General features: G+C 37.0%; 1 protein-coding gene across 1 annotated transcript in view; it reads right to left on the bottom strand.

Moving 5' to 3' along the window:
* Positions 1–14,566, bottom strand: part of chl1a (cell adhesion molecule L1-like a) — an 84,580-nt gene that overhangs the window by 22,271 nt on the left and 47,743 nt on the right. Inside the window, 8 exon segments of the mRNA XM_063015003.1 lie at positions 32–197; positions 334–500; positions 3,280–3,391; positions 4,612–4,752; positions 7,447–7,581; positions 9,014–9,195; positions 12,222–12,374; positions 12,626–12,800. Coding sequence (XP_062871073.1) covers positions 32–197; positions 334–500; positions 3,280–3,391; positions 4,612–4,752; positions 7,447–7,581; positions 9,014–9,195; positions 12,222–12,374; positions 12,626–12,800 — 1,231 coding nt within the window.

The raw sequence follows: 14,566 nt of genomic DNA, 5'->3' as shown, positions 1-14,566 counted from the left end.
ATTAACTCTAAAGTAATGCTACGCAACTTACCCAGATTCGTCAGTGCTTTCCAAAGGTAAATCTTCCTCATCCTTCTGCCAGAGAATTTCCAGCTGATCAGTGAAAGATGAATCATACTTTGCCTTGCACTGAAGCTCTCCTGTGGTCCCTCTTTTGACCAGTGTATCTTGAGGAGGGGTGACAATTTTTGTTGGATCTAAATCAGAAAGATACATCGTTTCTATAGACCATAATCCAGCTCATATACATGGTATAATGCACATTTTCACTTATAAGAATGGACACTAATTCCATCTAATTAACTCAGTTTATGTAAGTTAAAAACATTTTACCTTTTATATGAAGTGCTGCAGTGATGCTAGAGAGCCCCTCTGAGTTTTTAACAACACACTTATATTTTCCGGTGTCTTCCATCTTAGTGGTGTGAATCTGCAGGGAGCCATTTTCATGAAGAGTGAAACGTTCTCCCATCACAGAACCCTTTGGGTCTTCTTTTTCCCTACAATACAAACAACAAGTCATTATTTTTCCTAAAACTGCAGACCCATGAAACAACTTGGTTTAAAATTCATTGGACATAGAACTGGACTTTATTCAAACAAAGTAAATGGTTTAGAGGGAGAGGGGGAAAAATATTCTCTCTTATGCTATACACTATAGAGCCAAAACTATGTGGATATCCCTCCTAATTACTGACCCCACTTTACTCAATACATACACAGTCACATATTTTGACCACTTCCTACTTTTGACATGAGCTGGCTTGGTAAATAAATAAGGTGTGCGATAGGCTGTCTGCACATATATCCCTCGTTGCTGTCATGGGTAAAAGTACCATTGGTAAAATTGTCTTCCCTGGGCCGGATGGGATCTTCCAGCATGTCAATGCGACATCACACGGCTAGAAATGTCCAACACTGGTTGGAAGAGCATGACCAAGACTTCCAAGTACTACCCTGCCCCATAATTCCCCAGACTTGAACTCAACTAAGCATCTGTGGGACCACCTCGATTGTCGTGGTCGCTCTGTGGATCCTCCCTCATACACCCTCCAGCAGCTGTGGGATGCACTGCAGTCAGCATGGCTCCAGATACCTGTGACAACCTACCAGGATCTTTTTGAGTCACTCCCAGCCCGTCTAGCTGCTGTCCATGCAGCACAAGGGGAATTATCTGGATATTAGCTGGTGGTCATAATAATGTGACTATGACTACGACTGTGTAATTAAACTGAATGGCAACAGTTTTGGTAAGACCATTTCCTGTTTCAGCATGACACAAAGCAATGACCAATGACTTGGTTTAATGAGTTCGAAGTGGGAAAACTCCAGTGGCTTGTACAGAGCCCTGACCTCAACCCCAACATTTACCTCTGGGATTATTCGGTTCATTGGAGGAGTGAAAGCTTTTATAGCTGCAAAGTGGGGACAAGGATTATATAATAGCAGCAGTGTACAACAAGTTCATAATCAGATGTCCACATTAAGTGTAGGGGTGTTTTTGTATACTACCTAGCATTGCTATTTGCTCCTTTGGTTATATTGTTATTTTTCATTACCATATGATGTTGCTGCCAGAATCCATACATGCAATAAATAGGAATGATGCCATACATCCTCTCAATACATTCCCTCTATACCTTTTGCTCGATTTTTTTTTATTTTATATTTTAATCTTGTCCCTCTCTTTACCATAGCAAAATAATAATTCTGTTGGATTAGGTCAGCTAGTATAGTAGAAAAATCTAAACTGCCCCTAGATATATGCAAAAGTGAGTGTCTAATACCCTGTGATAGATTGATGCCATGTCCAAGGTGTAATCCCTGCTATGCATCCAGTGTTTTAAGGTGGCTTGGACTTGGTTACTATGTATTAATATAAAATAAATACATTATTAGTTTTAAAGTTGTTGCTCTTGCTATAACTATACAAACAAAAGTATTTTGTTAGCTCTTACATAGAATCAAAAGAAATTGGGCACAGCATGGTGGTGCAGTAGATAGTGTGGGTGGTACACTGTAACAAGTGGCTTAGGGCCTTAGTTTGGTCAACGCTTCTGTAAGGAGTTTTGCATGTTCATACTGTGTTCAGACAGGTTTCCTCTATGTACATATATATTTTTTAAACTCACCTTACATCAAAGCATGCCAGTGGATACATTGTTGGTATCTATGGCTGACAAAACTCTGAACTGATTTCTGGATTGATTGAACTTATAAGACACTCACCAGAAAAAGAGGATCAAGGATAAGATAGGACAAATGATGTTCCTAATTTAATTGTAAATATAAACTGTAAACAGTACTGGTGTTATGTTCTTTTTTTTACAGATAATTTAATGGATACTTGAAAGGTCCACATAAGCATTTGTCATCAGTCTGTATTTTAAAGTGCTAGATAGCATATTATATTAGTAACGATGCACCACAGGACAGTTAAAAATGGATTCACATGTGTAATGATTCAAATCGGTTTACATGTATAATGAATCAATATTCACTTTAAACAGCAGAGGGCAATGGCGCTATTCACCTCGCCTGGTTGACATCACTACAGGGTTGCCAGGTTCGGAATTTTCCGGCCAATTTTATTTATGTGAGGATACTTTCTTTATTTGTATTACTTATGTATTTATTTAATGTGGGATTCATTTAATTTCAGGGTTTTTTTACACAAAAAGAGAAATGTGCAGCATTGTTTTGCATAGTTTGTACCTACCTCAAAAATAAAGGCATTCATTATTTAGAAAAATAAAAGATAAGCACAAATACAAAAAGAAACTTTCATAATTTCATTTTGTTTTAAAAAATTGGGAAAACCCAGTATTGTGAATCATATCTCATCTTGGGTAGAGTGTATCATTACATCCCTAGTAATGACACAAATAATGTACTGTTTATAATGCTAATAAATACTGTATTGCACAGTTTTAGATGAATCAATTGACTAAACTATGGTATTAAGTACTACTCATTTTTCATACTGTTTTATGTATTCTTTTTAACAAACATGATTTGGGTCAATATTAATGTAACACCTGCTAATGGCATGAAATAAATATATTAGAATATTAGAATATTTAGAAATTAGAATGTTAACTAAAAATAAAGACATAAATATAACAATAATAGTTAAATTGTGTTTGCCACAGAGGATTAAAGTCTCTATTGCCTGCTATATATTAAAAAGTAGGCCTAATAAGTCAGTAATAATGAATACCTAAAAAAATAAACAAATAAAAATAAATGAATAATTAATAAATTAGTATCTGAACCAACCATTGTAGAGAAGCAGGTGGAGAACTAAACACTTTGCAGTCCATGATGGCGCTTTTCCCAAGCACACTGGCATAGTCTGAATTATTGTGTGTCAGAATCAAGGGAGGGTGATCTTGAAAGAAATTAGATAGTTTAGTTATTAATGCCAAACAAACAAAGCACACAGACAAGCACACTCTTTATAGCAATCTCTGTAGGAATCAGTTTCGAGTTATTAACATATAAATGCAACATTCTGGTGCACACAACAACCTAAAAAACAAAACAGTGTATTAAAAGCCCTTATGGACACACACAAAGTTACCTCCAAAAAGTTCTACCTTCACATCAATAACAAATAGCTGCTCAGTGCCTCAGAAATTACATATATAGGAAAAAACACAATAATTCCCTGGCAGCAGAATATTATGTAATCATATTAAATTATACACTATATAAATTTGCCATGTTATACACTTTATGGTATAAGTGCATGTAAAAGTAGAAGCATGTGGAGACTCCTTTCTAATTATTATTTCCTGCTCCAGCATCTTAGCAACACTGTGCACAAAGCAAGGCATATAAAAACATGTTTGGTTTGACATGGTTTGACATGTTTGGTTTGGAGGACCTCCAATAGCCAGCAGAGGTGCCTGACCCCATTAAACACCTTTGGGATGAATTGCAATATCTTGTCCAACAAAAGTGCCTGACCTCACAAATGGGTATAAATTGCCTGGCTGACCAATTTATGCAACAGTTTGTAAGAAAATTGGTAATCTATTTAATGATTCAGTTGGAACTACCCAACTACCTATTATATATATATATATAAGTTTGCATGTCCATTTTTAAGCCATTGGTAGCTAAATGATAAGAATGAGTTAGAAAACTGCTTTCAAGTATCCTTACTTCATGCCAGCCATTAAAGCATATATTAAAAATGAGAGAACACTGCACACCTTTTTACCGCATCTGGGTAAATATGAGGGTTTTTCAAAAAGTTTCTGCACTTTTCAGACTCTATTTATTAAGAATTTCAAAAACAAATAACATCACCTTTCTACATAGTCACATTCTGATGCCTTTTTCCAGCATCATACCAACTTTTTAATGCCATCAGCAAAAATTGTTTTTGGTTGAGCGCGTAGCCACTGATGCACCACTGTTTTCACATCATCATCACATGAAAAGCTTCTTCCCCTTAGAGCTTATTTAAGTGGTTCCAAAAGGTGGAAATCAGATGGCACTAAATCTGGACTATAAGTGCAGAAACTCCCTTAAGAAAGATCCCTTAAAAGACATTTTAAATGGACATACATTTACTTGGATTTGCAAAACAGAATTACTTACTCAACACCAAAATATTGGTATTGCTTAGTAATGTGCCATGTCTGTTGGAGGTCTCACACTGGTATGCTGCACTGTCATTTGGTTGCGCTTTCTGAATGGTAATGGTGTCATTGAGCACTTTTATGTGAGGTGAAGGAAACTCTGAAAGAAAAAAAAAGGTTGTTGGTTATTTTATATAAACTATGTAAATACATTCTTTAATTTGTTAGTTACCAGTTAATTAGTGACAGGGGTTACATAGTACACATTACAATTACTAATTTAAATGACAATTAAATTCCTTGAGTTATCTGCTTCTTAGCAAATAAAAACATACATGCGGAACAGTGGATAAAATCACAATTAAGTGTAACAGAATTTTCTGTGGTGTAGTGTGCTGCCAATGGGTCTGTTTGACATTGAACTTATGAAGCAGTTTATTCAGACACAAGTCACAAGTTAGACTACTTAGACAGCGATTACAGTGCCTTGCAAAAGTATTCAGCCCCCTTGAACTTTTCAACCTTTTGCCACATTTCAGGCTTCAAACATAACGATATGAAATTGTAATTTTTTGTGAAGAATCAACAACAAGTGGGACACAATCGTGAAGTGGAACGAAATTTATTGGATATTTTAAACTTTTTTTAGAAATAAAAAACTGAAAAGTGGGGCGTGCAATATTATTCAGCCCCCTTGCGTTAATACTTTGTAGCGCCACCTTTTGCTGTGATTACAGCTGCAAGTCGCTTGGGGTATGTCTCTATCAGTTTTGCACATCGAGAGACAGAAATTTTTGCCCATTCTTCCTTGCAAAACAGCTCGAGCTCAGTGAGGTTGGATGGAGAGCGTTTGTGAACAGCAGTTTTCAGCTCTTTCCACAGATTCTCGATGGGATTCAGGTCTGGACTTTGACTTGGCCATTCTAACACCTGGATACGTTTATTTGTGAACCATTCCATTGTAGATTTTGCTTTATGTTTTGGATCATTGTCTTGTTGGAAGATAAATCTCCGTCCCAGTCTCAGGTCTTTTGCAGACTGCAACAGGTTTTCTTCCAGAATGGTCCTGTATTTGGCTCCATCCATCTTCCCATCAATTTTAACCATCTTCCCTGTCCCTGCTGAAGAAAAGCAGGCCCAAACCATGATGCTGCCACCACCATGTTTGACAGTGGGGATGGTGTGTTCAGGGTGATGAGCTGTGTTGCTTTTACGCCAAACATAACGTTTTGCATTGTGGCCAAAAAGTTCGATTTTGGTTTCATCTGACCAGAGCACCTTCTTCCACATGTTTGGTGTGTCTCCCAGGTGACTTTTTATAGATATCTTTGAGAAATGGCTTTCTTCTTGCCACTCTTCCATAAAGGCCAGATTTGTGCAGTGTACGACTGATTGTGTCCTATGGACAGAGTCTCCCACCTCAGCTGTAGATCTCTGCAGTTCATTCAGAGTGATCATGGGCCTCTTGGCTGCATCTCTGATCAGTCTTCTCCTTGTTTGAGCTGAAAGTTTAGAGGGACGGCCGGGTCTTGGTAGATTTGCAGTGGTCTGATACTCCTTCCATTTCAATATGATCGCTTGCACAGTGCTCCTTGAGATGTTTAAAGCTTGGGAAATCTTTTTGTATCCAAATCCGGCTTTAAACTTCTCCACAACAGTATCTCGGACCTGCCTGGTGTGTTCCTTGGTCTTCATGATGCTCTCTGCGCTTTAAACAGAACTCTGAGACTGTCACAGAGCAGGTGCATTTATACGGAGACTTGATTACACACAGGTGGATTCTATTTATCACCATCAGTCATTTAGGTCAACATTGGATCATTCAGAGATCCTCACTGAACTTCTGGAGTGAGTTTGCTGCACTGAAAGTAAAGGGGCTGAATAATATTGCACGCACCACTTTTTAGTTTTTTATTTCTAAAAAAAGTTTAAAATATCCAATAAATTTCGTTCCACTTCACGATTGTGTCCCACTTGTTGTTGATTCTTCACAAAAAATTACAATTTCATATCGTTATGTTGAAGCCTGAAATGTGGCAAAAGGTTGAAAAGTTCAAGGGGGCTGAATACTTTTGCAAGGCACTGTATGTCAACGCAGTTTTCGCTTACTAAACTAACACAATTAGCCTCAGGCCATTTAAACCAATGGGCTGAGGCAGCATAACCCGCTCTCATGCCAGCTAACATCTCTCTCTGTGTACTAAAAACGGTTAAATTGTCACTGATGAGTCCGAATTTGGAAATAAATACTTATACAAATGCACCCTTATACAAATTAAAGATTAATGAAAATGTATTTACAATTGAAAAGAACTCCGTTGGTTGCTCCCCATTCATCCACCATATTTGAAATCTTTGTCGAGAAAAGTTGTGCCGAACAGAATGCTAGAATTTCCAAACTAATGCTAGAATTCACCACTAAGGAAGCTTCGAACGCTCCCTCGTTATTCAGTCACTTTATCGCTTTTAATTACGCCACCTCAGTAGGGAGCATGTTAAGGCATCAAAGAATTTAGACATGCCTTTTTCTCAGAAACTTAGGATGACGTAAAATGCGTCTTATGTAGAGAGAGCGCTAGGTATTTGTACAGACCCCATGTTTGATGTATATGTTTTGAGTACATTTTGTCCCATTGGGGATTCCATAGTCAATGGAAAAGTGTGCTTCTCTACACATGTGATCATTTCTGTGTAGTCTGTGCTGCGCCTCAAAAGAACAAGCCAGTAAAGTATTATGCTCCCAATAGTACTTAGTAACTTAGTAACTAGTATGTTGATTTGTACTTTGCACACACAATTTACTCTTTTAAAAATATAGACTATTTAAAATCTTAGGATAATGAGTATAACTCACCGGTAAGAGGTCTGCCATTTCTCATCCACGTGATTGTGGGCTGGGGCCTCCCTGCAGCATGACACTTGATGTAAATGTCGGATCCAATGGACACTACCTGACTTTTTATGGGCTCCTCTACCCAGCGTGGAGGCTCTGATAAACAACAGAATGGTTACAAATCATGGAACTACCCAGACTGTAGAAACAGCGCCATCCTGTGTATAAAAAGTGTGTATTGTGTTTTAGTCCAGTGAATTCCAGGGACAATGAGAATGAAAGTTCAGATTTTTGGCAACAAGTATTAGAATTTTATTTAAAATCACTTTATTCTTGATAGAAAAAACCCAAAACATTCAAGTCCTCCACCATAAACAGTGTCCATTATTCTTTATGTTCACACATTCTTCTTTTTTATCTTTATTTTACACCCCAATACCTTTTCGCCAACAAGCTTTATTTTTCTCTCAACATATGTATGTTCCAGTAGCATCTTGTGTACCAGTAGTAAATTTGAAGGCTTAAGCCCTAAACTACAACCTTCTTTAACCCCTACTGCTCACCCATCATCTCATCAGTGATCAATGTGATTACATGATATGGACTGCGCATATACATATTTTTATTATGCTTTCATTTTGCTTTGATTTTAATTTTAATTTTTAAGTTACTTGGTGCCATTTCCATGTAATTCCAGGTCTAAAAGTCTTCTACAAAGACAACTGTCCCCATTTTAAAAATACATAGAACTGTGGTCTGCTACCAAGGGCAAGAAGAAACCCCAAACTGTGATAAGTTATTAGAAAAAAAAGTTTAAATAGTCAGATAGTGAGACAAAATATTAAAACCACCCCAAAAATGGCAATACAGTACCAATTTTGTAACTTTTGGGCATGTCATAGTAAGGGTTAAACTGATGAATGCAACAAAAATGGCCAGGTATAAAGACCTAAGAGACTTTAATTAGGGTCAAATAGTTATGGCCACCTGAGTGGGTTGAAGTATTTCCAAAAGTGCAAGTTGTGCTCACAGGCAGCTGTGCTGCATACCCACTGACAGTTCAAGAAGTGACAAGCCGCAAGTCTTGTCTTTTTTATAATTATACTTTTAGGTTTTGTTCTTTAAATTTAAGATTTAGACATACATTTGTGTGTGTGTATGTGTACTGTATATGTATATACTTCTTGCTCCTATTTTTAGTTATTGTATGCTGCTTAATTTCATTGTACGTACACTGTGCAATGACAATAAAGGCAACCTGTCCTGTCCTAAATTTCAGATGTCTTTATAACTAGTGATGAGGTGAATGTGTCACTACAAACAATGGGTCAACTGCCATTAGAACAGTTTGCAAATATGTAAAGGTTTTTTTATATCTTTAATTATTTTTAAATTGTCAATTCCTACATAGAATCTATTCATAATATATTCTACAAACACAGAAAATATCCTAAATGTAAATTAATTGTATTTACAAACTGGTGCTATATGGAAGGGGTGAGTGAGGTTATTAATAACACAACAGAACACACAAGTCTAAAGTGAAAGCTTAGTTAACCAGTTAAACAAACAGTAGATGATCACATACCTTCCACTGTAATATCAAACTGATGTACAGCTTCTCCAGCAGAATTACTGGCCTTGCACGTGTATTTCCCGCTGTCTTCCTCTTTAACTTTCATTATAGTCAGTAGTTTTCCGTAGTTCTTGATATTTGTGTGTTTTGGCAACTTCTCTCCTTTCTTGCTCCATTCAATCACTGGTGTTGGACTAATGGAGAAATCAGTGTATAAATATAATAATCACTAAAATAAAGATAATGCATTATGTGGCATTTATGCATTTTTGATAACAAATGCAAAAATTTGTATTTAAGTAACAAAAATGATTCAATAGCTATTATTTTTTTTTAAAGACAATATAAATCAGTTTGAAAGTTTTGAACTGTCTTTTCTAAATGTGATATTTATGTATCCTGTGAGCAGCCTACACATTCACTAAATTGTAACAGATATACAATAAATTTAGCAGATTTACTTCTCAGTGTTCCAATGTACAAACTCTTTTTAAACATCCATAATTATACTAGACTACATAAGCAGTATACTTCAAATCATGTGTAGAGACAGACTTCTTCTATTTTTGGATTGTTGTTGTGTAGCGGAATAACCCAACTTTTTATTTCAAATCAAATCAAATCAAGCTTTATTTGTCACATACACAGTCATACACAGTACAACTGGCAGTGAAATGCTTTAGTGACTGCTTGGCCACATTAGCTACAAAATAGACAAAAATATATATTATACAAAAAAATAGAAATGTTTTAAAATCTAAAAGTGTAGACAAATTAAAAAGTTTAAATTAGAAAAGAAACTTAAATATAATTTAAAAATAGAAGCAATTTATAGTGAACCAAGTGTGCAAAAGTGACAACAATTGTGCAAGAACTGAGCATAATACTAAATCTATATTGTGTAACATAATGCAATAAAAGTTGTGAAAAAAAAAAAAAATACCAACCAAAAGTATACCCAGCCAACAGCGCCCCATGGGCAGTGTCCTGTGACCACCGATAAAGGTCTAGAAGATGATCAACTCAAACAGCAGCAATAGATGAGTGATCGTCTCTGACTTTATATCTACAAGGTGGACCAACTAGGTAGGAGTGTCTAACAGAGTGGACAGTGAGTGGACACGGTATTTAAAAACTCCAGCAGCACTGCTGTGTCTGATCCACTCATACCAGTACAACACACACTAACACACCACCACGTCAGTGTCACTGCAGTGCTGAGAATGATCCACCACCTAAATAATACCTGCTCTGTGGTGGTCCTGTGGGGGACCTGACCATTGAAGAACAGGGTGAAGGGTGAAAGCAGGTTAAAAAGGTATGTGGAGAAAGATATGGAGTACAGTTAGTAATTGTAGAACAAATTTAGATTTGTGTAAATTTAGTCCTGATTGCTATTTTGGTTGAGGGCCCGAATTTTTACCTTTTCTCTCATTCTATTTTTTAGGATGAAATATCATATAAAAATCTGTATATATTTTTTTGTTTTAAAAAGCATAGAAATGTCTGATTCTTTAGGAAAAACAGGCTTATTTAAATATCAATGTAAATACCTACCTTTCTACCTGATGTTATAGACCATATCCTGTGTATTTGATTTTGGATGGATATAACTGCCTTTTTTATTCATTTATTCAAATTAAAACAAAAACTGAAACTACTTATTAACAAACGCATTTAGACCATTTGCTGTAGCACACCAAATTGTGGTCATGTTTGCTTCTATTATCACTGAGATAGGCCTTTTCATAGACACACATCTGGTTCTATAAGAACCCTTGCATTGCAAAACAAAAACCAGAGAAGTCCAAAGAACTGTATTTAAATATCTGCAATGAAATTAGGAAATGGCATACAAGTATATAAAACAATATATAAGGCTAGGTGTTCTCCCAGGAGCACTGTGACCTCAATCATTCAAGAATTCTGGACAAATTTCATTGTGTAAAGGGCAAGGGTGCAAGCCTAAGCTGAACACCCATGTTATCTGATCCTTCATACATCACTGCATTAGGAACTGTGCATCAATAGCTGACATAACCACATGAGCAAGGGATTACTTTGGCCAAACTTTGTCAAGCACTACAGCATGGCGTTACATGCACAAATGCAACTTAAAACTTTACTATGCAATAAAGAACCCTAATGTTAACCATGTTCAGAAGTGGTGTTGACTACTCTTGGCTTGGAGGCATCTGGGATGGACCATCACACAGTGGAAACATGCATTGTGTCGTCCAGATGGTTATCAGAGAAAGCCAGGGTCTGTCATGGTATGGGACCGTGTCAGTGCCCTTGGCAACATCTTTTCCAGGAATGTTCATGCATTTTTCAACAAGACAATGCAAAACCACATGCTTGCACACATTACAAAGGCGTGGCTGCAGAAGAAGAGGATGTGCAGTCCTGACTGTTTGCAGTAGAGAATGTGTGGAGAATTTTTAAACAAAAATGTGACAACCACAACCTTGGACTGTTGCACATCTGATGTATACATAAGATGTATGTATGTAAATTTTTGCAGTCAGAAATATTTATTACTTTGAAGTTTGCTCAGGGCTACATTTTGCTTAAATTAAGTCTTCCTCAATTAAATAATACAGCAAATGAACAAAAAAATTATGTTTTTAGAGTGGCATGTCACAATTATTTAACCTCTACATCTTTAGTTCTACAAGTATAAACCTACTGGTGGTGGCTGTATAACCTAAAGTTGGGTTACAACATGATTAAACCACTGGGAACTCAATAACGAATCTTAATTTGCTTACAAAGAGAGAGAGAAAGAAAAGATCATTTCGTTTCACCAAAAGAGCAATGGGTATGAGAAGACTTTGATTATTCCTAGAGACACCGTTAAAAGCATTGTTCACAACTTCCAAACTTGCCTGGCCTGGTCTCATCAGGACAATGAAAAAAAAATGTGTTACTGAAATAGACTTGCAAACTTAAAGCCTAGACTTAAATCCCAAAGAACAACTGTAAAAAGACTTGAGGATATTGTACAGTATCCAGGTATGCAAAGCTTGTAGAGATGTATCCAAGAAGACTTGCAGCTCTAGTTTCTGCCAATGAACTATCAAAACTGGAGCTGTTTGTGAAAAGCAAGGCTTTAGACCAGGAGTATATCATTGCCACGGTCAGGTATGGAGGTGGTGTGTTTGTGTGAGTGTGTAAACATGGCATCACAATTATGAAATTAGAAATGACTCAAACTTACAATCCCTCGGCAATACACTCCAGCTCTAGCTCCTCTCCTTGTACCATGTGTTTTTTAGACTCATCAGTAGAGGGCACCAGCAGCCTCGGTTTTCTGTCTAGACCTGAAATTAGAAACGCCAGTTTATGTTAAATGACTGATTTCTATTTAAGGCTAGACACCAGTATGACTTCAATTCAGGACTTCAGTAATATTAACTGAGAAAACTCACTTTTACCATCGTTTCCATTTGAGTTTGCTGAAATAAAATAAAACAATAAATCCAAAATATTACATAAGACACAACATATACAATATAAACATTTCATAGCACATACAAAAATGCACACAGATCTACAGTGAGATTTAGAGATAAAATCCCAATGTTAATTTAATAACTCATTAAATGTATTGCTATAAAGTACTTACAGGGATTGACCACAATAGCCATGGCATTTTTCTGTACAATGGTACGTATTCTAGGGAAGGAAGCAAAGCAGCAGTAGTCACTACGGCTGTCCTCTTCTTGCACGTTTGAGAAGTACAGGTTTCCATTCAGGCCCATAGACACTCGTTCACTCTGTTCAATGTGCTGAAGATCTGCAACAATAGCAAAAAAAAACAAAAAAACAGCAACCTTCAACCTCCAACCATTAACTGTAATCAGGCAATTCAACCATTTTAATGTAACCACCTTAATCTCTTAATCATGCATTTACTGATTTTTAGTAACCGCTCTATCCTGTTCAGGGTTCAAAAAATGCGGAAAACACACGCTGCACAGGGTGTCACTGTATTAGAGAATAATACACTCACTGTGTCACATGGAGAATTAAGAGTAGCCAGTCGAGCTTTAGGAGGAGGAAGGCCAAACAAACAGCACTACCTGCTACTATCTGCTTAATTCTTATTGCTTCCTGAGCTACCCTCCTTTACACACCCTAAGTATTTTTATTTGGTAACACTGAAGACTTAGAGGATTAGGATTACTTTTTGTCATATATACATATACAGACGTACAGTACAATGAAATTCTTTTTATCGCGTATACCAGCTGCTTTAGAGGCTGGGGTCAGAGCGCAGGGTCATCCACTGTACGGCGCCCCTGGAGCTGGAAGGGCCTTGTTCAAGGGCCCAACAGTGGTTACATGACAGAGCTGGGATTCGAACTCTCAACTTTTCAGTTGATAGTCCAATGCTCTACCCACTAGGCTACCACTGTCCCAACATGTACAATCCTCTTAGCCTTAGGTAAAATAACCACTCCACTTACTGGCAGGTTTTGAGATGTGGAAGAAAGGTTTCTGTGTGGACACACAGGTAGTACATGCAAGTCCACACAGACAGTAATTGGAGCAAGGACTAATTCAAGGCCCCTGGATTAATGCAGCACCAACACTTTGATTCTGCAGCACTCTGATTAATGTTAAAGACTTTATTTGTGCAATCTTAAAAGTAAAGATAAGAGTCATGATCAGAACAATGTTAACATTGTTATGGAATGGTAGACACCTTAACTGTGATGGAACAAATACCTAAAAAGACATAAAACTCTGAATAACCATATATATAAAGCTCAAGAAATACATGAAACACAACCAAAGCTGCAACACAAAGCAAATAAAAAAAAAGAAGACACTAAAGCAGAAACACTGTACTCCACTTGATCACCAAGAAACACATTAGACACAGGCAAAGACTGGAACAAAACTAAACAAGCACAACACCACCAGCTACTCAATCCACCAGCGATAAACAACCCAAACACTCAAAAGAAAAACAATCAGAAAATCCACAAGAGCTAAAAAAAATTGTGCAAACCATGAGCAAACTCAAAACAGAATAGTGCCTGTGACAAAAATAAAACCAATAACTGTTATTGTTCGTGTACTAAGTTTACGATAACACCAGCAAGAAAGACAGCAAAATCAGACAGTTTGAGTACCAGGTAGTAAGATGACTCAGCCTCAAGCTCAGCCCAGGTATTTAGAGGGTTGCCCCCAGGTGCAGTGAGTAACGTGTGATTAAATGCAGGGGATTTATTGAAATTTATTTGGAAGAGAATATGCAATATCCATCTGACTCCTTCATTTGCTTGTCCAAACTTTACAATCTTGGTCAACAAAACATGAATGGATGGATGGATGCATGGATGGTATGGATGGAATGGATGGGATAGATGGAATGGATGTGATGGTATGGATGGATGGATGGATGGATGGATGGTATGGATGGTATGAATGGGTGGATGGTATGGATTGATGGATGGATGGAAGGAATGGATGGATATATGGTATGGATGTTATGGATGGATGAATAGACTGCTGGTATGGATGGATGGATGCTTTATTTAACCCTAAGGAAAA

This window comes from Trichomycterus rosablanca, chromosome 19, assembly GCF_030014385.1.
Source record: "Trichomycterus rosablanca isolate fTriRos1 chromosome 19, fTriRos1.hap1, whole genome shotgun sequence".
NCBI lineage: Eukaryota > Metazoa > Chordata > Actinopteri > Siluriformes > Trichomycteridae > Trichomycterus > Trichomycterus rosablanca.
Note: the sequence above shows the minus strand (reverse complement) of the source record. Positions and strands in the feature narration are given on the sequence as shown.